General features: G+C 51.6%; 1 protein-coding gene across 5 annotated transcripts; it reads left to right on the forward strand.

Moving 5' to 3' along the window:
• The first annotated feature begins 130 nt into the window (after positions 1-130).
• TMEM143 (transmembrane protein 143) lies at positions 131-26639 on the forward strand. 5 transcript variants are annotated; one of them, XM_037991341.2, is made up of 9 exons: positions 131-377; positions 744-984; positions 4165-4276; positions 16411-16459; positions 18753-18947; positions 21095-21225; positions 21738-22017; positions 24797-24986; positions 25562-26639. In XM_037991341.2, the coding sequence occupies exons 1-9, from the start codon at positions 339-341 to the stop codon at positions 25774-25776; spliced, it is 1452 nt and encodes a 483-aa protein (XP_037847269.2). In that variant the 5' UTR covers positions 131-338; the 3' UTR covers positions 25777-26639. The 5 variants fall into 5 exon arrangements, with proteins under 5 accessions (XP_037847269.2, XP_007995612.3, XP_007995610.3 ...); XM_037991342.2 differs by lacking the exon at positions 131-377 and adding an exon at positions 406-649; XM_007997419.3 differs by lacking the exon at positions 16411-16459 and having other exon boundaries at positions 142-377; positions 4172-4276.
• Positions 26640-26764: the final 125 nt, after the last annotated feature.

The raw sequence follows: 26764 nt of genomic DNA on the forward strand, positions 1-26764 counted from the left end.
ACTCAGGAGCTGACACGAGGGGGGGCGTGGCCTCGGCGGACGTTGGACTGCGCGCCGTTGGCGTACTGCGCGCGGGAGCCCTGCCCCGCCCCATTCCTCTGGGGAGTCTCGCGTCCACTCCGCCCCTTTGTAGTAAGCTGACAAGGATACACTCCTGTGGCGCATGCGTTGCGCCCAAACGAGGCCAGTGGTGGAGAAAGGCAGGCAGATAGCGCATGCGTAGTTGAGATAGGGAGGTGGCAGTGAGAAATGGGCAGCTCGCATTGATACAGGCTTTACGCATGCGTTTTACTGCTGGCTGAAGCCGAACCTCGGGAGCCCAGGACGCCTTCCTGCACATGCGCAGGAGGCTCAATGACAGTCGAGTTTTGGCTAAGGTGAGGGAGAGATTGGGGGATTGCATGGCCAGGGAGGGCGGCCCTGCACCCCCTAGGTAACCTTTCCGAGCATTCCTGCTCTCCTAAGATCTACCTCGCTGTCTAGACCCTAAACAAACGTTGTACCACTACAGGATCTCTGGGCCTGCAAAACGCCCCGAAACCTAAGACCTCTGACCCCTGTGTGGGACCCAGGCCAACTGAACGGTGTGGGAAGGGGACAGGCAACAGGGGCTTCGAGGCGAGCAGATGGGCTCTGCGCCCTGCCTGGGGTAGAGACGGCTTCTGGAGGGTGGGACGTGGAGGTGGAGAGGGCGCTTTTCCTCTAGATGGCCTTTGACCCCCTGCCCATTTTCCTCTGTTTAGGCTCCAGGGAAAGGGTCTAGCCATGCTGCATGTGACCCGGGGGGTCTGGGGGTTCAGGGTCCGAGTATGGCCACTGTTGCCCACGCTCCTTGGGCCCCCCCGGGCCCTCTCATCGCTGGCAGCCAAGATGGGGGAGTATCGCAAGATGTGGAACCCCAGGGAGCCCCGCGACTGGGCCCAGCAGTACCGCGAGCGCTTCATTCCCTTCTCCAAGGAGCAGCTGCTCCGCCTCCTAATACAGGTACCGCCCGTCCTGGATCCAAGAGCCTGGGGACTACCGCTCCCAGCAGGCTTCACGGCGGCAGGGCCCTAGTTGCTGCAGAGAACTGCCCTGGCGCCTCCTGGGAGTTGCAGTTCCCGGATCCCTTCGTGGTTCCCTGGTGGGCGGGAGATGAGCTGGAATGCAGGAGCCAGGTCTCCGAGATCAGATGCAGCATCCATTCCCGATGCTGGCTTGTTCTGAGGGCTTGAACAGGCACTCTGGGGCATGGTTTTTCCCTCTGTAAGACGGGTATAGTAATCATCCTCATCATTACTATGTCTACTACCTGATAATAATTGTACCTATAAAGTCACAACGCTGTAATCATAATTATTATCACACAATTTGAGCTCTGACTCTATGGCACTGTGCCAGACATTTTTCATGTATTGTTGAATCATCAATAAGAGAGATACCACCATCATCCCCATTTTACAGATGAGATAATGGAAGCATAGGAAGAAAAGTGACTTACCCAAGGCCACAGCATAGTGGCTTAGATTTGAACCAAAGTGGTCTGACTCCAGAGCTGGCCCAGGACTAGGGTTAGGCAAGTGAGGCATTCGCTTGACCCTAAGAGTGAGTGCCCCATTAAATTTTGCACCCTTGGGTGTCATATTCACGTCATCCTAGGCTTGGTCTCACTCTAGAACCTGAGTTCTTATTGCCACCATCGTCATCATTGTCATTATTGAGGATTTTGAGGATGATTATTCATTCATTTATTTATTTTTGTTTATTATTAATGTTTTTGAGATAGGGTCTCTGTTGCCCAGACTGGAGTGCAGTGGCACAATCTCAGCTCGCTGCAATTCTCTGCCTCCTGGACTCAAGTGATCCTCCTGCGTCAGCCCCCCAAGAGGCTGGGACTACAGGTGCCCACCACCACGCCTGGCTAATTTTTGCATTTTTAGTAGAGACAGGGGATTGCCATGTCAGCCAGGCTAGTCTTGAACTCTTGGCCTCAAGTGATCTGCCCACCTTGGCTTCCCAAAGTGCTGAGATTACAGATATGAGCCACCACACCCAACCATCATTCATTCATTAAACATTTATTTATTGAACATCTACTGTATGTACTCAATTCTATGCTAGACTTGATACACACACAAATATATGCATACGAATACATACAAGTATATGCAAATACACACACAAATACATTCTCACACAAATACACAAATATATGTACACAAATACATAAATATACATATACAAACGCATACACACAAATATACACACAAATACGCATACACAAACATGCACAAATATATGCACACAAAAATGCACAAATATACACACACATAAATACACAAATATATGCACACATATGTAAACACATGTGTATACAGGACACGTGTAATCTCATCAGATTCTCACCATCGCCCTCTGAGACAGAGGGTGTGATCCTCTGTTGCCAGTGAGGAAACTGAGGCTCAGAGAAGTCAAGACAATTACCCAGGACATTGAGATAGGAAACATAAAGAAGTGGCCGGGCGCGGTGGCTCACGCCTGTAATCCCAGCACTTTGGGAGGCCGAGGCGGGCGGATCACAAGGTCAGGAGATCGAGACTATTGTGAAACCCCGTCTCTACTAAAAAATAGAAAAAAAATTAGCCAGGCGCAGTGGCGGGCGCCTGTAGTCCCAGCTACTTGGGAGGCTGAGGTAGGAGAATGGCGTGAACCCGGGAGACGGAGCTTGCAGTGAGCCAAGATTGCGCCACTGCACTCCAGCCTGGGCGACAGAGCGAGACTCCGTCTCAAAAAAAAAAAAAAAAAAAAGGAAACATAAAGAAGTGGCTCAAGGCCAGGCGTGGTGGCTCATGCCAGTAATCCCAGCACTTTGGGAGGCCGACGCAGGTGGATCACCTGAGGTCAGGAGTTCAAGACCAGCCTGGCCAACATGGTGAAACCCCGTCTCCATTAAAAGTACAAAAATTAGCTGGGCATGGTGGCAGGCACCTATAATCCCAGCTACTCAGGAGGCTGAGGCAGAAGAATCACTTGAACTACAGAGGTAGAGGTTGCAGTGAGCTGAGATCGTGGCCACTGCACTCCAGCCTTGGCAACAGAGTGAGACTCCATCTCAAAAATAAAACAAAACAACAACAAAAAACCGAAATGGTTCAATGTATGCTCTGGAGTCAGACAGACCTAGATTGCAATCACTTCCCACAGACACTGCAGCCCTTACCAAATGACTTTTCCAGAGCCTCAGTTTCTCCTGCTGAAAAATGGGAGTTATAGTTCCATCAACCTTGGGGGTATGGTGACTCAGCCTCCCAGCACTCCCAAAGTGCTGGGAGGCTGAGGTGGGAGGATCGCTTGAGCACAGGAGTTCAGACCAGCCTGGGCAATATAGTGAGACTCCACCTTTACAAAAAATTGTAAAAAATTAGCTAGGCATAGTGGTGGGCACCTGTAGTCTTAGCTGCTCAGGAGGCTGAGGTGGGAGGATCACTTGATCCCGGGAGGATGAAGATACAGTGAGCTGAGATTGCACCACTGAGCTCCAGCCTAGGTGACAGAACGAGACCCTGTCTCAATATAATAATAATAATAATATTTCCATCTACTTCTGGAGGATGATATTACACTGTCAAACAGTTCCTGGAATTGTGTGAGTGTTGGCGAGGAAATGTGAAAGCAAAAACTTGAACCTCCAGCTTTTTAAGTCCAGTATAGTTTTTCACTATATTTGGCTGCCTCAGTTTCAGTAAAATTGGTCAGCCCCCACCCAACCAAAACAAAACTTTTTTTTTTTTTGAGCCGGAGTCTTCATGTTGTCTAGTTTGGAGGGCAGTGGTGTGACGTCGACTCACTGCAGCCTCCGCCTCCCCGGTTCAAGCAATTCTCCAGCTTCAGCCTCCTGAGTAGCTGGGACAACACATGCACACCACCACGCCCAGCTAATTTTTGTATTTTTAGCAGAGACAGGATTTCACCATGTTGGCCACGCTGGTCTCGAACTCCTGACTTCAAGTGATCCACCCGCTTCAGCCTCCCAAAGTGCTAGGATTACAGGTGCGAGACACTGCGCCCGGCCCCAGAACAAAACTTCAAAGTCCAGAGCTCTGATTGTGTAGTTAGGTTGCCAGGGGAAGAATTCTTTCCCTTGGGGAAGGGGAAAAGGCCTACAGAGAAGTTTTGCTTCCTGAGGTAACAGGAATTCCACTCAAGTCCGGCAGAGAAGGCGGCTTTGGAGGCGTTCTCGGCCCACGTGGACTTCTGCACCCTGTTCCACTACCACCAAATCCTGGCCCAGCTGCAGGTAAGGATGGAGCCCCTCCAGCCCTGCGGCGCTTGTTCGCTCATCCGCTCATTCAGCAAACATTCTCTGACACCTTCTTGGAGCCTGGCCCTTATTTTAAGTGCTGGAGATTCAACAGTGAACGTGGAGCCAACATTCCAACTGGGGAGACAAGGAATCAAATACATATAAAATATGATGCCTGCTGGTGATAAGTGCCATGAACAATGAGGCGGAGTAGTGGCATAAAGAGGGATGAGATGGGCCGGGCACGTTGGCTCATGCCTGTAATCCCAGCACTTTGAGAGGCTGAGGCGGGTGGATCACGAGGTCAGGAGATCGAGACCATCCTGGCTAACAAGGTGAAACCCTGTCTCTACTAAAAAAATATAAAAAAATTAGCCGGGCGAGGTGGCAGGCACCTGTAGTCCCAGCTACTCAGGAGGCTGAGGCAGGAGAATGGTGCGAACCCGGGAGGTGGAGCTTGCAGTGAGCCAAGATCGAGCCACTGCACTCCAGCCTGGGCAACAGAGCAAAACTTTGTCTCAAAAAAAAAAAAAAAAAAAGATGGATGAGATGGGATGGATGAGATGGGGCCTGTTTCAGATGGGGTGGGTGGGATAGGGCTCTCTGAGGAGGTGATATTTGGGCTAAAGGCTTGGTGAAGAAGGGGAACGAGCCTGATGATTGCCTGGGGGAGGATGTTCCTGGCAGACGGAAGAGCAGGTGCAAAGGCCCTGAGGTGAGCGGGGGCCTGGAGTGTTGAGCAGTGAGGAGGCCACTGTGGCTGCAGGAGAGTGAATGTGCGGGAAGGGTGGGATATGAGGGCAGAGGGGATGGGGACAGATTGTACTGGGCCTTGTGGGTCACGGCGAGGACCTTGCTTTGTTTTTTGTTTGTTTATTTGTTTTTGTTTTTGAGATGAAGTTTTTGTTCTGTCACCCAGGCTGGAGTGCAGTGGTGCGATCTCAGCTCACAGCAAACCTCCGCCTTCCCAGTTCAAGCGATTCTCCTCTCTCAGCCGAGTAGCTGGGACCACAGGTGTCTACCACTTCCACCTCCTAATTTCTGTATTTTTTGTAGAGACGGGGTTTCACCATGTTGGCCAGGGTGGTCTTGAATTCCTGACCTCAAGTGATCCACCTGCCTCGGCCTCCCAAAGTGCTGGGATTACAGGCGTGAGCCACCGCGCAGGCTGAGGACCGCTTTGACTCTGAGTGAGCCGGAAGTCATGGGAGGGCTCTGAGCCAAGGAGATGTGAGCAGCGGATTTAGGTGTTAACAGGATTTCTCTGGCTGCAGTGTAAGGAACAGACTGTCAGAGGCAAGGACATCTATGAAAGAGTCTATTATATTTGTCTAGGTGAGAGATAATGGAAACTCTGACAAGGGTAATAGCGGTGGAAGTGGTGAAAAGCGGTCAGATGCTGGTTATGTTGGGAGCATTAGCGTTCTGCTGATGTGCCGGCTGTGGGGGTGTGGTGGGGAGGAAGAGAGGAGAAGTGGTGCATCTCCAGCGGTTCTGGCCTGAGCCTCCCGGAGGATGGAGCTGCCATTTACTGGGATGAGGAAGACCGTGATGGGATGGGGAAAAAGATCTGCAGGGAGGACTTAGAGCTCAGTTTTGGACTTAAGAATTTGAGCTACTTGGCCGGGCGTGATGGCTCACGCCTGTAATCCCAGCACTTTGGGAGGCCGAGGCAGGCAGACCACTCCTGGCCTATTCTTTTTGAATTAAAAAAATTTTTATTTCAATAGTTTTTGGGGTACATGTGCTTTTTGGTTACATGGATGAATTCTGTGGTGGTGAATTCTGAGATTTTGGTGTGCCCATCACTAGAGCAGTGTACCCCATCTGTAGTCCCTCACCCCCATCCCACCCCTCCTCCCTGAGTCCCCAAATTCCATTATATCACTCTGTATATCTTCCCCCCCTCATAGCTTAGCTCCCACTTATAAGCAAGAATATAAGCTATTTGGTTTTCCATTCCTGAGTTCCTTGACTTAGAATAATGGCCTTCCAGTTCCATCCAATTACTGCAAGAGACATTATATTGTTCCTTTTTATGGCTGAGTAGTATTCCATGGTATATATAGACCATATTTTCTTTATCCATTGAACTGCCTTTTAGAAAGCTAGGTAGAAAGATGGACTTGAATATGTGGATCTGGAGGTGAAGGGAGAGGTCTGGGCTGAGAAACTGCTGTGGGAGGATCTATTAATAGATGGTAGTACTGCCAGGCGTGGTGGCTCACTCGTGTAACCCCAGCACTTTGGGAGGTCAAGGCGAGTGGATCACCTGAAGTCAGGAGTTCGAGATCAGCCTTGCCAACATGGCGAAACCCTGTCTCTACTACAAATATAGAAATTACCAGCCTGACCAACATGGTGAATCGCCATCTCTACTAAAAATACAAAAATTAGCCAGGTGTGGTGGCGTGTGCCTGTAATCCCTGCTACCCAGGAGGCAGAGCTTGCAGTAAGCCAAGATCCCGCCACTGCACTCCAGCCTGGGCAACAGAGTAAGACTCTGTCTCAAAAAAAAAAAAAAAAAAAAGCCGGCCGTGGTGATGCATGTCTATAATCCCAGCTCCCAGCTACTAGGGAGGCTGAGGCAGGAGAATCGCTTGAACCTAGGAGTGGGAGGTTGCAGTGAGCTGAGATTTTGCCACTGCACTGTAACCTGGGTGACAGAGCAAGACTGTGTCTCAAAAAAAAAAAAAAAAAAAATGGGGGCTGGGTGTAGTGGCTCACTCCTGTAATCCCAGCACTTTGGGAGGCCAAGGAGGGCAGATCATGAGGTCAGGAGATCGAGACCATCCCGCCATCCTGGCCAACATGGTGAAACCCTGTCTCTACTAAAAGTACAAAAATTATCTGGGCATGGTGGCTCGTGCCTGTCCCATCTACTCAGGAGGCTGAGGCAGGAGAATTGCTTGAACCCAGGAGGCAGAGGTTGCAGTGAGCCGAGATTGTGCCACTGCACTCCAGCCTGGGCAACAGAGCAAGACTCTGTCTCAAAAAAAAAAAAAAAAAAAAGGCCGGGCGCGGTGGCTCAAGCCTGTAATCCCAGCACTTTGGGAGGCTGAGACGGGCAGATCACGAGGTCAGGAGATCGAGACCATCCTGGCTAACACGGTGAAACCCTGTCTCTACTAAAAAATACAAAAAAAAAAAAACTAGCTGGGCGAGGTGGCGGGCGCCTGTAGTCCCAGCTACTCGGGAGGCTGAGGCAGGAGAATGGTGTAAACCCGGGAGGTGGAGCTTGCAGTGAGCTGAGATCCGGCCACTGCACTCCAGCCTGGGTGACAGAGCGAGACTCCGTCTCAAAAAAAAAAAAAAAAAAAAAAAGGAAAAAGTCACATGGGGCAGAATCCAAGACAGACCAGGTGTGAGCATCCAGCTGTCCTCTCCTGGTGGAGTCATGAATGGCACTTAATTCTCACAGCAAGATGTGTGACAACACGCAAGCAGTGCTGCCAACCGGGGACGCTTCTGTAAGCCTGGGTGTCCAGGGTTTTTACTGGGGGTCAGTCACATGTGCATGGTGGCTGACCTGAGACTCCAGCCCTTCCAGAGGCCAAGCTGATACCAAGTGGCTCCAGGCCCTGACCATAGATCACAGCATTAGCATACAGCATCCAGAGTGGCTCCAGAGCCAGGTAAATCAAGACACTCTTTTTTTTTTTGAGATGGAGTCTCGCTCTGTCACCCAGGCTGGAGTACAGTGGCGCGATCTTGGCTTACTGCAAGCTCCGCCTCCCAGGTTCACTCCATTCTCCTGCCTCAACCTCCTGAGTAGCTGGGACTACAGGTGCCCGCCACCATGCCCAGCTGATTTTTTGTATTTTTAGTAGAGACGGAGTTTCACCATGTTAGCCAGGATGGTCTCGATCTAAGACACTCCTATCAGTCAGGACATTCCAAGGGCTTAGAGGTTCCCTCCCAGAAGCTGGTCCAGGGCCTGTCCTTTCTTTGGAATGTGCGGGATTTGGACAACTCAGGCCTGCTGCATTCACCCCTCGCTGCATCCTACCACAGCCTTCTGCAGCTCCCTGCTTTGCTTTGAATAATAACGACCCCAGCAATGGCGGCATCATAGCCCCTCGTTGCTGAGCACTTGCTGTGTCTGGCTTATTGACTCCTTCCTGCAGTGCGGAGGCAGCCGCCATCAGCCCATACGTACAGGGAGAAACTGAAGGTCTCAGAGGGCCTGGGTTGTGCCCAGGATCACACAGTTCATAATCGGTGGAGTCGAGATCAAGTCCCTGTTTGCCTGCCTCCGAGCTCTTCCACAGGGCACCTGTGGCCTCTGGAGCCACAGTTGTTTTTTCTTTTTCTATTTTTCTAAAAGTTAAGGCCAGGCACGGTGTCTCATGTCTGTAATCTGAGCACTTTGGGAGGCCGAGGCGGGCGGATCACTTGAGCCCAGGAGTTCGAGACCAGTCTGGCAAACATGGTGAAACCCTGTCTCTACTAAATATACAAAAATTAACCAGTTGTGGAGGGGGGGGTGCCTGTCGTCCCAGCTACTCAGGAAGCTGAGGCATGAGAATCACTTGAACCCGGGAGATGGAGGTTGCAGTGAACCAAGATCACGCCACTGCACTCCTGCCTGGGTGACAGAGCGAGACTCTTAAAAAAAAAAAAAAAAAAAAGTTGAAAAAAGCCCATTTTATTATAGAAATGTGTAAATATATAGAAATGTGGAAAGAATATAAGTGAATAAGCATATATCTCCCAGGCAGGAGGTTTTAAACAGAGGCAGAGGCAGGGTAGAAGTGGCAGAGGCGGGTGAGGCCTGCTGGGTGACCATTAGCCGATGACTTAAGTCCTTTGAAGATGTGGCCTGGGCAGGGAAAGAAGCAGCATCGCCTCGGTTCCAACAATAGCTTGGTTGTTCACTAGTGGGGTGGGTGACCTTGGCGGGTGACCTGTCTCTGATCTTTTTTCCCTGATTCATTCATTCATTGAATTCACTCAGTAAATATTTACTGGGCACCTACTGGGTCTCTGGAATGGCTTGAGGCTCTAGGGGACAGTGGACAGCATGACAGATGTGCCTCACAGGCTCTGTTCTACTGAGGAAGAGACCAGCAACAAGGTAAAGGAGTGACATTTGGCTGGGCACAGTGACTCACGTCTGTTATTCCAGCCCTTTGGGAGGCCGAGGTGGGTGGATCACTTAAGGTCAGGAGTTTGAGACCAACCTGGCCAACATGGTGAAACTCCGTCTTTACTAAAAATACAAAAATTAGCTGGGTGTTGCCGGGCGCGGTGGCTCAAACCTGTAATCCCAGCACTTTGGGAGGCCGAGACGGGTGGATCACAAGGTCAGGAGATCGAGACCATCCTGGCTAACCCGGTGAAACCCCGTCTCTACTAAAAAATACAAAAAAAACTAGCCGGGCGCGGTGGCGAGCGCCTGTAGTCCCAGCTACTCGGGAGGCTGAGACAGGAGAATGGCGTGAACCCAGGAGGCGGAGCTTGCAGTGAGCTCAGATCTGGCCACTGCACTCCAGCCTGGGCGACAGAGCGAGACTCCGCCTCAAAAAAAAAAAAAAAAAAAAAAAAAAAAAAAAAAAAAAAAATTAGCTGGGTGTGGTGGCGGGTGCCTATAGTCCGAGCTACTCGGGAGGCTGAGGCAGGAGAATCACTTGAACCCGGGAGGCAAAGGCTGCAGTGAGCTGAGATCGCACCACTGCACTCTAGCCCGGGTGACAGCAAGATTCTGTCTCAAAAGAAAAAAAAAAAGAAAAGAAAAAGTCTGGATGCGGTGGCTCACGCCTGTAATCCCAGCACTTTGGGAGGCCGAGGCAGATGGATCACATGAGGTCAGGAGTTCGAGACCAGTCTGGCCAACATGGTGAAACCCCGACTCTACTAAAAACACAAAATTTAGTTGAGTGTGGTGGCACACACCTGTGATCCCAGCTACTCGGGAGGCTGAGGCAGGAGAATTACTTGAACCCGGGAGGCGGAGGTTGCAGTGAGCCAAGATCACACCACTGCACTTCAGCCTGGGCAACAGGGCAAGACTATGTCTCAAAAAAAAAAAAAGGAGTGAAATGTATTAAAAGGTGTTTCCTTGTGGAGGTCCTGAGGGGGAACCATCCATGGTGTCTTTCCTGGCTTCCTCTAGCTGCCAGCAACCCTTGGTGTTCCTTGGCTTATAGATGAGTCACTCTAACCCCTGTCTCCATCTTCCTGTGGCTGCCTTCTCAGTGTCCTCTGTGTGTCCTTTTCTGTCTCTTATAAGGACACTCTCATTGGATTTAGATTCCACCCTAATTTAGTATGATCTCATCTATATCTTTACCTTAATTCTACCTGCAAAGACCCTATTTCTGAATGAGATCATATTCTGACGTTCCAAAGGGATGTAAATTTTTAGGGAAAACATTCAACTCATACCCAGTAAATTTGAATGTCAGATAAACTATGGATCATTTTTTAGAAGCGTATAAGTGTGTCTTGTGCAATACAGTCATCCAATATTGCACGGGACATAGTTAAACTAAAAACATTGTTTGTTGTTGGGCCGGGTGCAGTGACTCACGCCTGTAATCCCAGCACTTTAGGAGGACGAGGCGGGTGGATTGCTTGAGGTCAGGAGTTCGAGACCAGCCTGGCCAACATGGTGAAAGCCTGTCTCTACTAAAATACAAAAAAAATTTAGCTGGGCGTGGTGGCGCGCGCCTGTAATCCTAGCTACTATGGAGGCTGAGGCGGGAGAATTGCTTGAACCCTGGAGGCAGAGGTTGCAGTGAGCCGAGGCGGAGGTTGCAGAGTCACGCCTCTGCACTCCAGCCTGGGCAACAGAGTGAGACCCCGTCTGAAAAAAAAAAAAATTGCTTGTCATTGATCTGAATTCAGATGTTACTGGTGTCCTGCACAGTCAGCCCTTCATATCCATGGGTTCTGCATCTGTAGATTCAACCAACTGGTGGATAAAAATTATTTGGGAAGAAAATTGCATCAGTAGTGAACATGTACAGACTTTTTTTTCCTTGTCACTATTCTCTGAACAATGTAGCATTACAATTATTTATATAACATTTTCATTGTATTTGGTGTTATAAGTAATCTACAGAGAGATGATTATTTAAAGGACACATGGCCAAGCACAGTAGCTCATGCCTGTAACGCTAACACTTTGGGAGGCTGAGGCGGGAGGATCATTTGAGGACAGGAGTTTGAGACCAGTTTGGACAACATAGTAGGGCTCCGTCTCCACAAATTTTTTTTTCCTTTTTTTTTCTGAGACAGATTTTCACTCTGTTCCCCAGGTTGGAGTGCAGTGGCGTGATCTTGGCTCACTGCAACCTCTACCTCCTGGGTTCGAGTGATTCTCCTGCTTCAGCCTCCCGAGTAGCTGGGACTACAGGTGTGCACCACCATGCCTGGCTAGGTTTTGTATTTTTAGTAGAGACGGGGTTTCACCATATTGGCCAGGCTGGTCTGGAACTCCTGGCCTCAAGTGATCCACCCGCCTCGGCCCTCCAAAGTGCTGGGATTACAGGTGTGAGCCACTGTGCCCGGCCTTCACATTTTTTTTTTTTTTTTAAATTAGCTGTGTGTGATGGCACACACCTGTGGTCCCAGCTACTCAGGAGGCTGAGGCAGGAGGATTGCTTGAGCCTGGGAGGTCGAAGCTGCAGTGAGTCATGACTGCAGCACGGCATTCCAGCCTGGGGGACAGAGCTAGACCCTGTCTCTAGAAAAATAAAAATAAAGTATACGAGGAGATGTGCAGAGGTTATATGCAGACATGCCTATTTTGTTTTTTGTTTTTTGAGACACAGTCTCGCTCTGTCACCCAGGCTGGAGTGCAGTGATCTCGGCTCACTGCAAGCTCCTCCTCCTGGGGTCACGCCATTCTCCTGCCTCAGCCTCCCGAGTAGCTGGGACTACAGGCGCCCGCCACTGCGACTGGCTAGTTTTTTGTATTTTAAGTAGAGACAGGGTTTCACCGTGTTGGCCAGGATGGTCTTGATCTCCTGACCTCGTGATCCACCCACCTCGGCCTCCCAAAGTGCTGGGATTACAGGCGTGAGCCACCGCGCCCGGCCGCAGACATGTCATTTTATATCAGGGACTTGAGCATCCGTAGGTTTGGGTATCCATGGGACATCCTGGAACTGATCTCCTATGGATACCAAGGGATGACTGTATTTTTCTTTTTTTCAAAACCTAATAAGGAGAAAAGGAATGCAAGGGAGGGAGTGTTTTGCAGTTTCAGGTAAGGTGGTCAGGAAGGCAGAGCACATTTGAGCAGAGACCTGAAGGAGGCGGGAGCAAGCCCTCTGGATATCTGAGGGAACGCTACGTGCAAAGGCCCTGGGGCAGGAGTGTGCATGGTGTGTAGAGGAACAGCCAGGAGGCCTGCGGGGCCAGAGCCCGGCGAACCAGGGGAAGAGAGCAGGAGGTGAGGGCAGAGGGAGGGGGACCTGAGGCCAGATCCTGCAGGGCCCCCTGGGTGGTGGTGAGGACTTTGCTTGGACTGAGTGAGCAGGTGGCTAAGCGGAATGTTCTAAGCAAAGACTGGAATTGCTGTAGGTGCCAACGGGCACCCTCTGGTGACTGCTTGGGGAACACACTGGGATGGGGATGGGGCTCCCGGGCCAGGGAGGAGGGTGGCTGAGACCAAGGGGTGAGAAGCGGTCAGATTTTGCATCTGTTTTGAATGTGGTGCCATCGGGATTTGCCAATGGGTTGGATGTGTGAGAGAGGGAGGACTCCAGGATGACCCCCAGGCTTTGGGCCTGGGCACCTGGAAGGATGGAGCTACATCTTTTGAGATGGGGACGACGGTGAGAGAAGCAGGTTTGGGGCATCGTGGGTTTAAGAGGATGCCCTTGCGGAGGCGTTGAGAGACCCACGGGGCATCTGTGTGGAAGTATTGAGTAGACGCCCAGCCATGTGAATCTGGAGCTCAAGCGAGATATCTGGACTGCAGATGGAAATCTGGGAGTCCTCAGTAGACAGATGGCATGTGACAGCCACAAGGGAATGCTTGATGGTGGAAAATGGCAGCAGCAATTGCCACGAAGACCCAATTAAGTCATTCTTTTTTTTCTTTTTTTCTTTTTTTTTTTTTTTTTTGAGACGGAGTCTCACTGTCTCCCAGGCTGGAGTCAGTGACACTGTGTTGGCTCACTGCAACCTCTGCAACCTCTGCCTCGTGAGTACAAGCGATTCTCCTGCCTCAGTCTCCCAAGTAGCTGGGACTACAGGCGTGCACCACCATGCCTGGCTGATTTTTGTATTTTCAGTAGAGACGGGGTTTCACCGTGTTGGCCAGGCTGGTCTCAAACTCTTGACCTCAAGTGATCCGCCCACCTCAGCCTCCCAAAGTGCTGGGATTACAGGCGTGAGCCACTGCGCCGGCTCCAATTAAGTCATTCTTGTAGCAGATGTTTGTGCGAGGCCGGGTGCCAGGTGCCGGGTCTTCATTGAGGAGTGAAATTGGGCCTGCATCATGCGCTCTGGGAGCTGAACGTGGATGGTGGGGACGGTCATGAATCAGATGCTCTCCCCAGTGATGGTTAAGTTCAGACCATGAGGGCAATGGGCATGGTGCCCTGCAGGCGGATAACAGAGTGGACCTCGGTTGCTATACTGGGGTCCATGTGCAAATTAGAAAAAGGTGCCTCTTTCTGTAGCCTGGCACTGTCCGTTATAGTAGCCACGAACTTCGTTAAATTTACATGTAGCCTGGGTGCAGTGGCTCACGCCTGTAATCCCAGCACTTTGGGAGGCTGAGGCAGGTGGATCACGAGGTCAGGAGTTTGAGACCAGCCTGGCCAACATAGTGAGACCCCGTCTCTACTAAAAAAAGTACAAAAAAAAAAAAAAATTAGCTGGCATGGTAGCAGGCTTCTGTAATCCCAGCTACTCCGGAGGCTGAGGCAGGAGAATCCCTTGAACCCGGGAGGCAGAGGTTGCAGTGAGTCAAAATTGTGCCATTGCACTCCAGCCTGGGTGACAGAGCAAGACTCTGTCTAAAAAAAAAAAAAAAAAAAAAAAAAAAAAAAATTTAAATATAGACACTAGCTGTTAAAATTTAACATAACTAAAACAAAATTAAACATTTTGTTTCTCAGCATACTGATCGTGTTTCAGTGCTCAGTAGCCACCTATGGCCAGTGTCGACCTTATTGGACAGTGCAGATCTAGAACATTTCCCTCACTGCAGGGAGTTCTAGTGGATGCTGCTGTTCTGTTCCTTTATTTCCATCTGAAGGGTGGCTATCATGATAAATGGACAGGTCTGCCCTTAGATCTGGTACCTTTGTGCAGTGCACATCCTGCCCAACCACACAGGGTGGCCCTGTTCAGTTTGATGAGTAGAGGAAGGCTTCTTCCTTCTTCCTTCTTCCTTTTTCCTTCTTCCATCTCCCTTCTCCCTTCTCTTCCTCCTTCTCCCTCCTCCCTCCTCCTCCTCCCTCCTCCTCCTCCCTCCTCCTCCTCCCTCCTCCTCCCTCCTCCTCCTCCCTCCTCCTCCCTCCTCCTCCTCCCTCCTCCTCCCTCCTCCTCCTCCCTTCTCCTCCTCCCTTCTCCTCCTCCCTTCTCCTCCTCCTCCTCCTTCTTCTCCTTTTTTTTTTTTTTTGAGACAGAGCCTCACACAGGGACATACTCTGTTGCCCAGGCTGGAGTGCCGTTGGCACAATCTCAGCTTACTGCAACCTCCATCTCCAGGGTTCAAGTGATTCCCATGCCTCAGCCTCCAGAGTAGCTGGGATTACAGGTGCCTGCCACCATGCCCAACTAACTTTTTTGTATTTTTAGTAGCTACGGGGTTTCACCACATTCCCCAGGCTGGTCTTGAACTCCTAGCCTCAAGCAGTCTTTCTGCCTTGTTCTCTCGAGGTGTTGGCATTATAGGCATGAGCCACTGCCCCTCTCTGAGGCTTTTTGATAGTGATAATGGAGCTAGAATATGACAGAGAGTGAGACTTCAATAGTGAAAAGGGAAGAAGGCAGGAAGGGGTAGGGAGAGTCTTCCAACAGCATGTGCAAAGTCTCAGTGGCTGGAGGAACTAAAACCAATCTGCTTTGTTGTTGTTGTTGCTGTTTTGAGACAGAGTCTTCTCTGTTGCCCAGGCTGGAATGCCGAAATGTGATCATGGCTCACTATAGACTCAATCTTCTGGGCTCAAGCAATCCACCTGCCTCAGCCTCCTGAGTAGCTGGTACCACAGGTGTGCACCACCATGCCTGGCTAATTTATATATATATATATATATAAAATGTGTGTGTGTGTGTGTGTATATATATATATAAAATGTGTGTGTGTGTGTGTGTGTGTGTATATATATATTTTTTTTTTTTTGGTAGAGATGGGGTCTTGCTATGTTGCCCAGGCTGGCTTTGAACTCCTGGGCTCAAGCAATCCTCCTGCCTTGGCCTCCCAAACTACTGGGATTACAGGCATAAGCAATTGCACCCAGGCAACCTAAAGACAGTCTGGATGGTATGGAGTGACTGAGAGGGTTTGTGGTCCTGTGAGGTCTTGCAGGCCCTACTATGAAGCATGATCCTGATTCCCGAGGGCAGTAGAAGCCTTGGAAGGGTTTTAGCAGGAGATTGACATGGTCAGATATGTCATTCTGGTTACACTACCTCCTGGTCATGTGACCTCGAGCAATTACTCAACCTCTGTGTGCCTCAGTTTCCACATCTGTTAACTGAGGAGTTTCACACTGTGAGACTGTGCGTGTAACATACTTCAGTCTGCGCCTGGCACACAGTAAGTGCTATGTAAATACGCACCATTGTCATTGATGATGGTGGTGGTTATTATTTCATAAGATCTCCCTGGAAGCTGTGCACAGAACCGATTGGCAGGGGATGGGGTGCGTTACAGGATTTGGGGAGGCCATTGAGAAGGCTGTTGGGCTCACCCAGGCAGGATGAGATGGTGGTGGCTGGCACGGACTGGGACAGGGCTAGTGGGGAGGAGAGAGCTAGGTGAAGTGCCGGTCTGCTTGGAGGTGGAATGAGCAGGATTTATTGTGACAGGGAAGGGAACAGCAGGGATCACGTGCAACGTCCAGGTTTTTGGCCCAAAGCCCCGGGAGGATGTGAAGTTTCCAGAAGAGAATCTGGTTCACAGTGGACATTTGATCGATGCAGATTTCTTTCTCCTCCAGCTTTCAAACTGCAGCTCAGCCCGGGAATGGAATTTCTCAAGGTTACTCTGTAAGTCCCAGAACTGCTCGACGAGTCTAGGCTGGAGGATTCGGGCACAGCCCTAGGGCTTACTTCAGAGGAGGATTTTCTTAACTTGACTCTTTCTCTTTTTCTTTTTTTTTGGGACAGGGTCTCGCTCTGTCGCCCAGGCTGGAATGGAGTGGCATGATCATGATTCACCGCAGCCTCAACCTCCTGGGCTCAAGTGATCCTCCAACCTCAACCTCCCAAGTAGCTGGGACCACAGGCATGCACTATCATGCCTGGCTAATTAAAAAAAAAAAAAATACTGGGCACGGTGGCTGACACCTGTAATCCCAGCAGGCGATCCCTGCCTTTGGGAGGCCAAGGCAGGCGGATCACGAGGTCAGGAGTTCGAGACCAGCCTGACCAATATGGTGAAACCCTGTCTCGACTAAAAATACAAAAAATTAGCTGGGCGTAGTGGCGTGAGCCTATACTCCCAGCTACTCGGGAGGCTGAGGCAGGAGAATTGCTTGAACCTGGGAGGCGGAGGCTATAGTACGTTGGGATTGTGCCACTGCATTCCCGCCTGGGTGACAGCGAGACTTTGTAACAACAACAACAACAACAAAAGTTTTGCAGAGACAGGATTTCACCATGTTGCTCAGGCTGGTCTCAAACTCCTGGATTCAAGTGATCCTCCCACCCTGGCTTCCCAAAGTGTTGGGATTACAGGCATGAGCCACTGTGCCGGCCTCTGAATCTCTTCTGCATCCCAGTCTCTTTGCTCAGTTGTTTCTGAGGCCCTGGGCTTCCCCACCACCAAACCTTCGCCTAGGCCATTCCTCCCACTTGGAGGACCCGCCGTCTCTCCTTCCATTAATTCAGAATCGCACCTGGCCTGAACAAGCTGTTTCATAGGGCGCCTGCTTCCAACAGACACATGGAGGGTTAGGTTTATGGCCTGGTGTTCTAGAGGGGTGATTTCCTTGGAGGCTCTTGTAGCCTGGGACAAGTTATATGTCATCCTGAGACTCAGTCTCTCCGTGAGCAAAATAGGCTAAGCAGCTGGAAACTCACTCGACATTCATTCTAAGACTTTTTTAGGGGGGATGTTTAGGGACATAAGATGAAGCGGGCAGGGTAGATGCCAGTTGTGAGGGACCTTGAAGGTCATGGAAAGCTTCTAGATTTTATTCTAAATACAGTGGGAAGCCGTTGGAGGGGTGGATCGTGGGAGCTGTTTACAGCCTCAGTAAATTCTTCCCAATGGCCATGTGGATACTGGTTCAAAAGTAGCAAGAGTAGGCCAGGTGCGATGGCTCACACCTGTAATCCCACCACTTTAGGAGCCTGAGGTGGGGGGGGGGATCCCTTGATGTCAGGAGTTCCAGTCCAGCCTGGCCAACATAGTGAAACCCTGTCTCTACTAAAAATATAAAAATTAGCTGAGTGTGTGTGCCTATAATCCCAGCTACTCAGGAGGCTGAGGCAGGAGAACTGCTTGAACCTGAAGGTGGAGGTTACAGTGAGCTGAGATTGCATCACTGCACTCCAGCCTGGGCGACAGAGAGAGACTCCATCTCAAAAAAAAAAAAAAAAGAAAAAAAAAGAAAAAAGGGCTGAGCAAGGTGGCTCACGCCTGTAATCCCAGCACTTTGGGAGGCTGAGGTGGGCAGATCACATGTCAGGAGTTCGAGACCAGCCTGACCAACATGGTAAAACCCCTTCCCTACTAAAAATATAAAAATTAGCTGGGCGTGGTGGTGTGCACCTGTAATCCCAGCTACTCAGGAGACTGAGACAGGAGAATCGCTTGAACCCAGGAGGTGGAGGTGGCAGTGAGCTGAGATTGCACCACTGCACTCCAGCCTGGGCGATAGAGCGAGACTCTGTCTCAAAAAAGAAAAAAAAAAAAAAAAAACACAGGCCAGGCGCGGTGGCTCATGCCTGTAATCCTAAAACTTTGGGAGGCCGAGGCGGGCAGATTGCCTGAGCTCAGGAGTTCAAGACCAGCCTGGGCAACATAGTGAATCCCCGTCTCTACTAAGATACAAAAAAAAAAAAAAATAGCCGTGCAGTGGCACGTGCACCTGTAATGCCAGCTACTTGGGAGGCTGAGGCAGGAGAATTGCTTGAACCCGGGAGGCGGAGGTTGCAGTGAGCTGAGAACGTGCCACTGCACTCCAGCCTGGGTGACAGAGCAAGACTCTGTCTCAAATTAAATAAATAAATAAGTAAATAGATGGAAGTATCTGGAAAGGGACGTCCTTAGGTGTCCCCAGAATCCTTCATGCAGTGACCTAACCCATCTTTTTCTCTCTGACTCTCCTCTTAGGCCTTGTATGACCCCATCAACCCTGACAGGGAGACCCTCGAGGAGCCGTCACTAACGGACCCCCAGCGTCTGTCCAATGAACAGGAGGTGCTTCGGGCTCTGCAGCCCCTGCTGGCCCAGGCCAACTTCTCCCCGCTGTCCGAGGACACCCTGGCCTACGCGCTGGTGGTCCACCACCCTCAGGATGAGGTCCAGGTACCTGGCTCCCCTGGAGAACGAAACTACCCGGAGGCCTCTAGGGTGGGGCAGAGCCTCTGGGAGGCAGGGGCTGCTGGGAGTTGTAGTCCTGAGCCTGGGACTCCCGCCCATGTGGCGCGCTTGGTGAACTCAAAGAAGGTGCTACTTTTGGCAGGGTGCAGTGACTCAAGCCTGTAATCTCAGCACTTTGGGAGTCCAAGGCGGGTGGATCACCTGAGGTCAGGAGTTCAAGACCAGCCTGGCCAACATGGTGAAACCCCATATCTACTAAAAATATAAAAAAATTATCCGGGTGTGGTGGCGGGTGCCTATAATCCCAGCTACTGGGGAGGCTAAGGCAGGAGAATCTCTTGAACCCGGGAGCTGGAGGTTGCAGTGAGCCGAGATCTTGCCATTGCACTCTAGCCTGGGCAATAAGAGTGAAACTCCATCAGAAAAAAAAGGAGGTGCTGCTTTCTCAGGTCACTTCACTGCCATCTGTTGGAAAAGCATCATACGATATGGCTCTCTTACGGCAAGAGACTTAGCACCATCTGCCAAAATTGTAATAATAAATAATATAATACAAGGCCAGATTCAGTGGCTCATTCCTGTAATCCCAGCATTCGGGAGGCTGAGGTAGGAGGATCGCTTGAGCTCAGGAGTTCCGGACTCATCTAAGCAACACAGGGAGACCCTGTCTCTACAGAAAATACAAACATTAGTTGAATATGGTGGTGCGGGCCTGTAGTCCCAGCTACTCGGGAGGCTGAGGAGGTGGGAGGATCATTTGATCCCAGGAGTTTAAGGCTGCAGTGAGCTGTGAGCCATGATCTTGCCACTCTACTCCAGCCTGGATGACAAAGTGAGACCCTGTCTCAAAAAAACCAAACAAAGCACACGCACACATACAAACCCAAACCCCAAAAAGCACGCAAAATGCTAACAAAATTATAAGAAATACTAAAATCAGTTGGGTGTGGTGGCTCACACCTGTAATCCCAGCACTTTGGGAGGCCGAAGTGGGCAGATCACTTGAGGTCAGGAGTTTGAGACCAACCTGGCCAACATGGTAAAACCCTCTCTCTACTAAAAATACAAAAATTAGCCAGGCATGGTGGCGGGCACCTGTAGTCCCAGCTACTTGGGAGGCTGAGGCATGAGGATCACTTGAACCCAGGAGGCGGAGGCTGCAGTGAGCTGAGACTATGCCACTGCACTCCAGCCTGGGTGACAGAGTGAGACAATATCTCAAAATAGAAATAAAAATAAAAACAAAATAAAATATATTAAAATCTCCCAAAGTTCCACATTTTAGTGATTTTAAACTGCAGTTTTTCTTTTTTTTTTTTTTTTTTTTTTTTTTTTTTTTTTTTTTTGAGACAGAGTCTCGCTCTGTCGCCCAGGCTGGAGTGCAGTGGCCGGATCTCAGCTCACTGCAAGCTCCGCCTCCCGGGTTCACGCCATTCCCCTGCCTCAGCCTCCGGAGTAGCTGGGACTACAGGCGCCCGCCACCTCGCCCGGCTAGTTTTTTGTATTTTTTAGTAGAGACGGGGTTTCACTGTGTTAGCCAGGATGGTCTCGATCTCCTGACCTCGTGATCCGCCCGTCTCGGCCTCCCAAAGTGCTGGGATTACAGGCTTGAGCCACCGTGCCCGGCATTTTTTGTATTTTTAGTAGAGACGGGGTTTCACCGTGGTCTCGATCTCCTGACCTTGTGATCCGCCCGCCTCGGCCTCCCAAAGTGCTGGGATTACAGGCGTGAGCCACCGCCCCCGGCCTAAACTGCAGTTTTTCTAAAGTCATGTTTTGTCATCTCTGAAATTGGGATGTGAATTGCAAGTGGTGGTGTGACATCATTTAATTGACAGCGTATTTAGTTTTTCGTTGCTTCATAAAATAATCGGGCAGAGTCAGTGGCACCTTAGATTCTAGGAAATATGGTAATAAAGATGACTTCGACGTGAATGGCACCATGTTAGATGATGAACCCTTGTGCAGTATACTACATGGACAACCATATGTGACAGCCCTGCCTAGACAGTGAATGGTGATAAATGGGAAACAGGGGAATTATTTAGGGGCGGGGCATCTGATTCTGGTATCCTGCCCTCAACATCCCTGCCCATGTTCACCTGCCACTGCTTCATTCATCCCCCCGGCAGGTGACAGTAAATTTGGATCAGTATATCTACATCCACTTCTGGGCACTGGGCCAGCGAGTCGGGCAGATGCCCCGGAAATCCAGCGTGGGCTCCAGGCGTGGCTTCTTCACCAGGCTGCCCCCTGCAGAGAGGTGAGACGGCCCTTGTTCCCCAGCTGCAGCAAGAGGGAGCAAGGTTAGAGTCAAGAGGGGACTGACAGGTCAGTGTCTGGTTTGGGTGTCTGGGCCCTGGGCAGGAAGTTGAGAAATGGGAGGCGTGACTCATCCAAACGCTGTCTTTTCTTCCCAAGGGAAAGTGAGTACTACACTCGATTCCCAGGGGAAGAGAAAGGATGGGGACAGTTCTCCCCATTTTCCAATAAGGAAAACTGAGGCTTGGAGAGGGAGGTCCACATTCTGAAGATGCGGCGCGGCCAGGATTCCAACACACAACCTGCAAGTCCAACACCAGGGATCGATGGTGTGACTGAACCGATCCCCTGTGGTTGGATACAGCTGATCTCTGGTTTCTTCCCCATGGTTACTGAGTCGCTTTTAAGATGGTTGTGTGACTGTAGAGCCAGAGCGAGTGTCCTGGGATTGGAGGGGGCTCCCCGGGGCAGTGCAGTCCCGATCCTGCTCCTGCCTCTGTCACTGTCCCTCAGGAGATACTTTAAGCGGGTGGTGCTGGCGGCCCGGACCAAACGGGGACACCTGGTACTGAAGAGTTTCAAGGACACGCCACTGGAGGGCCTGGAGCAGCTGCTGCCGGAGCTGAAGGTGCGCACGCCCACCCTGCAGCGTGCCCTGCTCAACCTCATGCTGGTGGTCTCCGGCGTGGCGATCTTCGTCAACGTGGGCATGGTGGTGCTCACCGACCTCAAGGTGGCCACCTCCCTGCTGCTGCTGCTCTTTGCCATCTTCATGGGCCTGCGGGCCTCCAAGGTGAGCATGCGCCTGCCACGCCTCCTGCGGCCCTGCGCTGTGGGGACCAGGCCAGGCCACCTATAGTTGTCTGTTTCATGAATTGTTCCTGCATCATGTTCTCCTCCCTCCCTCCCTCCCTCCCTTCCTTCCCTCCTTCCTTCCTTCTTTCGTTCCTTCCTTCCTTTCTTCCTTCCTTCTCATTCTTCCTCTTTTCTTTCCCTTCCCTTCCCTCCTTGTCCTTCCTTCCTTCCTTCCTCCCTCCCTCCCTTCCTCCCTCCCCCTCCCCCTTCCTCACTTCCTCCCTTCCCCTTTCCTCTTTTCCTCCCTCTCTCCTCCCCTTCCTTTTCCCCTTTCCCTTCCCTTCCTTTCCTTCTTCCCCTTCCTTCCCCCTCTCTTCCTCTCCCCTCCCCTTCCCCCTTCCCCTTCCTCCCTTCCTTCCTTCCTGTTCCTTTTCCTTCCCTTCCCTCCCTCTACCCACCTCCTTCCTCCCTCCCTTCCCTTTCTCCCTTCCCTCCCTTCCTGCCCTCTTCTCCACTCCCCTCCCTTCCCCTTCCCTTCCCTACATGTACTCAACACCCCTTGGGTGGGTTTCTTAATCTGTCTGAGCCTCAGTTTTCTCATCTGGAAAATGGGGATGATAGTGAGATCTGCCTTGTAGGGTTGTGAGCATGAAGTGAGTGAGTCTGTGAGAAGCACTGGGCAGTGCTCGGCTCGTGGTAGGGGCTACCTAAGAGTTGACAGCCGCTCACTGAGCGCCGGCTTTATGGGCACTTTAGTGATGTGGTGAAGGGGGTGTGTTCTGGAACCGGACTTCCTGGATTTGAATCTGACTCTACTGTCTTCTCGCTGTGTAATCTTGAACCTCTCTGTGCCTCAGCTCCAAAATCTGCAAAGTGGGGATGATGGTGGGACCTAACTCAGAGGGATGTTGTGGGGATTAAATGAATTAACATGCACAGTGCGGAGAACAGAGCCTCCCACATGGCACAGGAAGTACTATGTGAGAGTTCGCTAGTGCCAGGATGATGGTTGTTAGCATCACTAATTGGCCTGTTTGTTCCAAGTCCCCATCCTGACTGGGGATCATTATCATGGGGGGAGCTGGCTGACAAATGCAGCCTCCTGGGCTCCAGTCCTCGTGGACTGAATTGGAAACTCTGGGACTGGGGCCCAGGGAACTATATTTTTAACAAGCTCTCTTTTGATTCTGCTCCATGTGAGTGCTGGGCTGCCTTGAATAGTTGCACAGGTTGTTCACCATCCAAGGATCCGTGGCCCAGGGGCCAGGTGGAGGCTGACCCCCAACGTGTGCTCCGCTTGCCGAAACACGTGTCCTATCTTGAGGCTGAGTCAGCCCAGAGGGGAGCTGCCTTTTACTGATTCTCCCCAGGGTTGGCACCGGCCCCAGGAGTGTAGACTGGTGTGAAGCGTCTGTCGTACCCGATCATTCACCTGATGGCTCATTGGTTTTCAAGCTGTTTTCAGCCATGCTGACAGGTTCTTAGGAAGGCGGTAATAAATCCCGCAGATAATAGCCAGGCTGCGCCGCCTGAGAGGGTGCTGGGATACTCGGGCCAACAGAGGGGCTAGGGAGGGAGCAATTTCTGCTTGGGACCAGGGCTCAGGTAGGATCTGAAGAAAGCTCTGGAAGATGGGGATTGAGCCTGGTGGAGAAAGAGCCCATGAGCTCAGCCTGGCATATCTCATGGGGCTGGATCCAGTGAGCAGGGTAGAGAGAGGAGGCCCCAGAGGGTGGTGAGGGCCTTGAATACCCAGAGTGGCACCCTAGATCTTATCCTGAGAGTTGCAGGGAGCTGTGGAAAGGTTGTAAGCATGGAGGGACAGCTGCGACCCTGGAGGGCAGAGGGGAGGGGCGAGATGAGAGTCAGGGAGGCGGGTGCCTCTGGGGAGAAGACTCCGAGTCCCAGCCCACGGTGACGATCCGCCCTACCCCTATCTGGCCTCAGGGGGGCTGTGGAGCCTGTCAGGCTCTGAAAGACCCTATTTCAAACCCAGTTCACACCAGGCATGGTGGCACATGCCTGTAGCCCTAGCTACTCAGGAGGCCAAGGTGGGAGGATCGCTTGAGTCCTGGAGTTGGAGTCCAGCCTGGGCAACATAGTGAAACCCCAAATCAAAAAATAACAATAAAAAAGTCCAGCCGGGTGCGGTGGCTCACACCTGTAATCCCAGCACTTTGGGAGGCCAAGGCAGGTAGATCACGAGGTCAGGAGTTCAAGACCAGACTGGCTAAGATGGTGATCACTTAAAGTTAGGAGTTCGAGACCAGCCTAGGCAACATGGTGAAATCCCATCTCTACTAAAAATGCAAAAATTAGACCTGGCACGGTGGCTCATGCCTGTAATTCTAGCACTCTGGGAGGCCAAGATGGGCAGATCACTTGAGGTCAGGAGTTCAAAATCAGCCTGGTCAACATGGTGAAACCCCAGCACCATGGTAGGCTGAGGAGTGAGGATCGCTCCAGGCTAGGAGTTTGAGACCTGCCTGGGCAACAGAGGGAGAACCCCGTCTCTACAAAAAATACCAGGCTTGGTGGCACACAACTGTAGTCCCAGCTACTTAGGAGGCCAAGGCGGGAGGATGGCTTGAGCCCAGGAGTTCAAGGCTTCGGTGCATTATGAATTCGCCTGTGAATAGCCACTGAACTCCAGACTGGGCTATAGAGCGAGACCGTGTCAAAAAAAACCAAAACACCCAGCGTGGGTGACCCTGGTGGCTGTGTATGGGTGGGGGCGCACCCCGAACTGAGCCCACGGGGCGCTGTCCCGCCTGCAGATGTTCGGGCAGCGGCGCAGCGCGCAGGCGCTGGAGCTGGCGCACATGCTCTACTACCGCAGTACGTCCAACAACTCGGAGCTGCTCAGCGCCCTGGCCCTGCGCGCGCAAGACGAGCACACCAAGGAGGCGCTGCTGGCTCACAGCTTCCTGGCCCGGCGGCCAGGGGGCACTCAAGGCTCGCCCGAAGGTAGGACGTGACCCTGGGACCCTGCCCCCGGGGGCCACACCCCCGCGAGGCCCCGCCCCAGCGAGACACGTCCCCACCCCCAGTTCCCACGGGTGGACCTGACGGATTTGCGAAGAGACCCCGACCCTCAGCAGACAGAACCTCCGAATCCAGCCTCCGATCTTGGTCCCTGATGTGACCGCCCTTTCCTAACCTCAGCCTGGTTGGGAGTCTTGGCTCCATGGCACGGACCCCTCCTGTCACTCTTTTCCTCTACCTGAGCTGACACTCTCCCTACAAGAGACCCTGTGCGCTCCTTGTGTGGGCCCCAGGTGGTCCCCTTCCCTACAGGAGCCCCCACCTTCCCTGCGCAGGAGCCCCTGACTGATCCCCAGACGAGAGTCCCAGAGCTGAGCCTTCTGGCCGTCTCAAGCCTCCTGTGCCTTGTTCCGTTCCCTTCCAAGCCTCAAGATCACTCCTACGCTTCTCCCAAACCCAGACCCTTCCTGTTCTTTGCCCTACGCCCCTCTTTGCTGGTCCCCCAAATCTTCCCCGATCTCAGTGTGACCTCAGAACACCTGCCTCTCCCCTTGCAGAGACTTCCAGGTGGCTCCGTTCGGAGGTGGAGAACTGGCTCCTAGCCAAGTCAGGCTGTGAGGTGGCCTTCAACGGAACTCGGGCCCTGGCGCATCTGCAGGCCCTGACCCCCAGCATGGGATTGTACCCACCCCCGGGTTTCCCCAAACTAGACCCAATGACTCCAATCACTTCCGAGCTCCCGCAGGCCACGCCCAGCAGTAACACCCCCTGAGTAGAACCTACCTTCCTGCCCAGTCAGCAGACTAGGAACTAAGCCCCGCCTTGTTCACGACAGGCTGTCAATTGCTGTTATACTTTTTCACTCCAACTTCCAATGACAGGTAATTATTTTTGCTACACTGTGTGCTTAAGCAAAGCAGCCAATCAAAGTAGCCAGCAGTTGCTGAGTTCCCCCCCCCCCCCGCCCCTTCTATGAACAGCCAATCAAAGCGATTTAGCTCGGTTTCTATCCATTTCTTAGTCCCACCCTCACCATAAACATCCAAGTGTGGTTTGACCGAGGAGCTGGGGGTGTCTGCCAATCACAGCTACTCAGCTCTGGCTTCTGTAAACCGCCAGGTAGAGTTAAAGCTGCGCCCTCCCGAGACTATATATCATTGTCTTTTTTAGCCTGCTCCAGGCAAACTGCCCATCATGTGCACCAAGGCCGTTTAGCCCTGCCTCCTGGCAAACGGCCAGTGACAGCTGCTGGGTTCCATCAACCTTGGGCAGCCGGTTATCACTGCAGGGAAGCCACCAATAAGAATTTCGAAAGGAAACCTGATCTTGCTATCAATTGCTGCTGCTTAAATGGCAGGCCAGCTGGTCAGCTGCTGATCAGGGTGTCTAGGCTGAAGGAGTTGGAGACCTTGTGCTAGGTAGGTGAACCAGAAACCACTCTGGCCACCAAGACTCGCTCCCAACCTGGCTCCTGGCCATCTCAGGTGCCTTCCTTGCCCAGGTCCTTCACCCTTTCTACAGAAACTACCTCGGTCTGGATCTCCCCACCACCAGCAGCCTGTGCAATATTTATTAGTCTATCAATTTCTCCCCTGTCTCCTGTCCCAAAGTAATAAATCATGTTTAATAAGTCTGGATGAGGCTACTCTCAACACACTGCCTTTAGGGTAACCTTGCTGTGTAGGAGCAGTTAAAAAATTATTTTAAGAAATCTGGATGAGTAGAATGGCTGCAGGAGTTGGAGGGAAGGAAAGCAATTG

This window comes from Chlorocebus sabaeus, chromosome 6 (genome assembly GCF_047675955.1).
Source record: "Chlorocebus sabaeus isolate Y175 chromosome 6, mChlSab1.0.hap1, whole genome shotgun sequence".
In the NCBI taxonomy this organism is placed as follows: domain Eukaryota; kingdom Metazoa; phylum Chordata; class Mammalia; order Primates; family Cercopithecidae; genus Chlorocebus; species Chlorocebus sabaeus.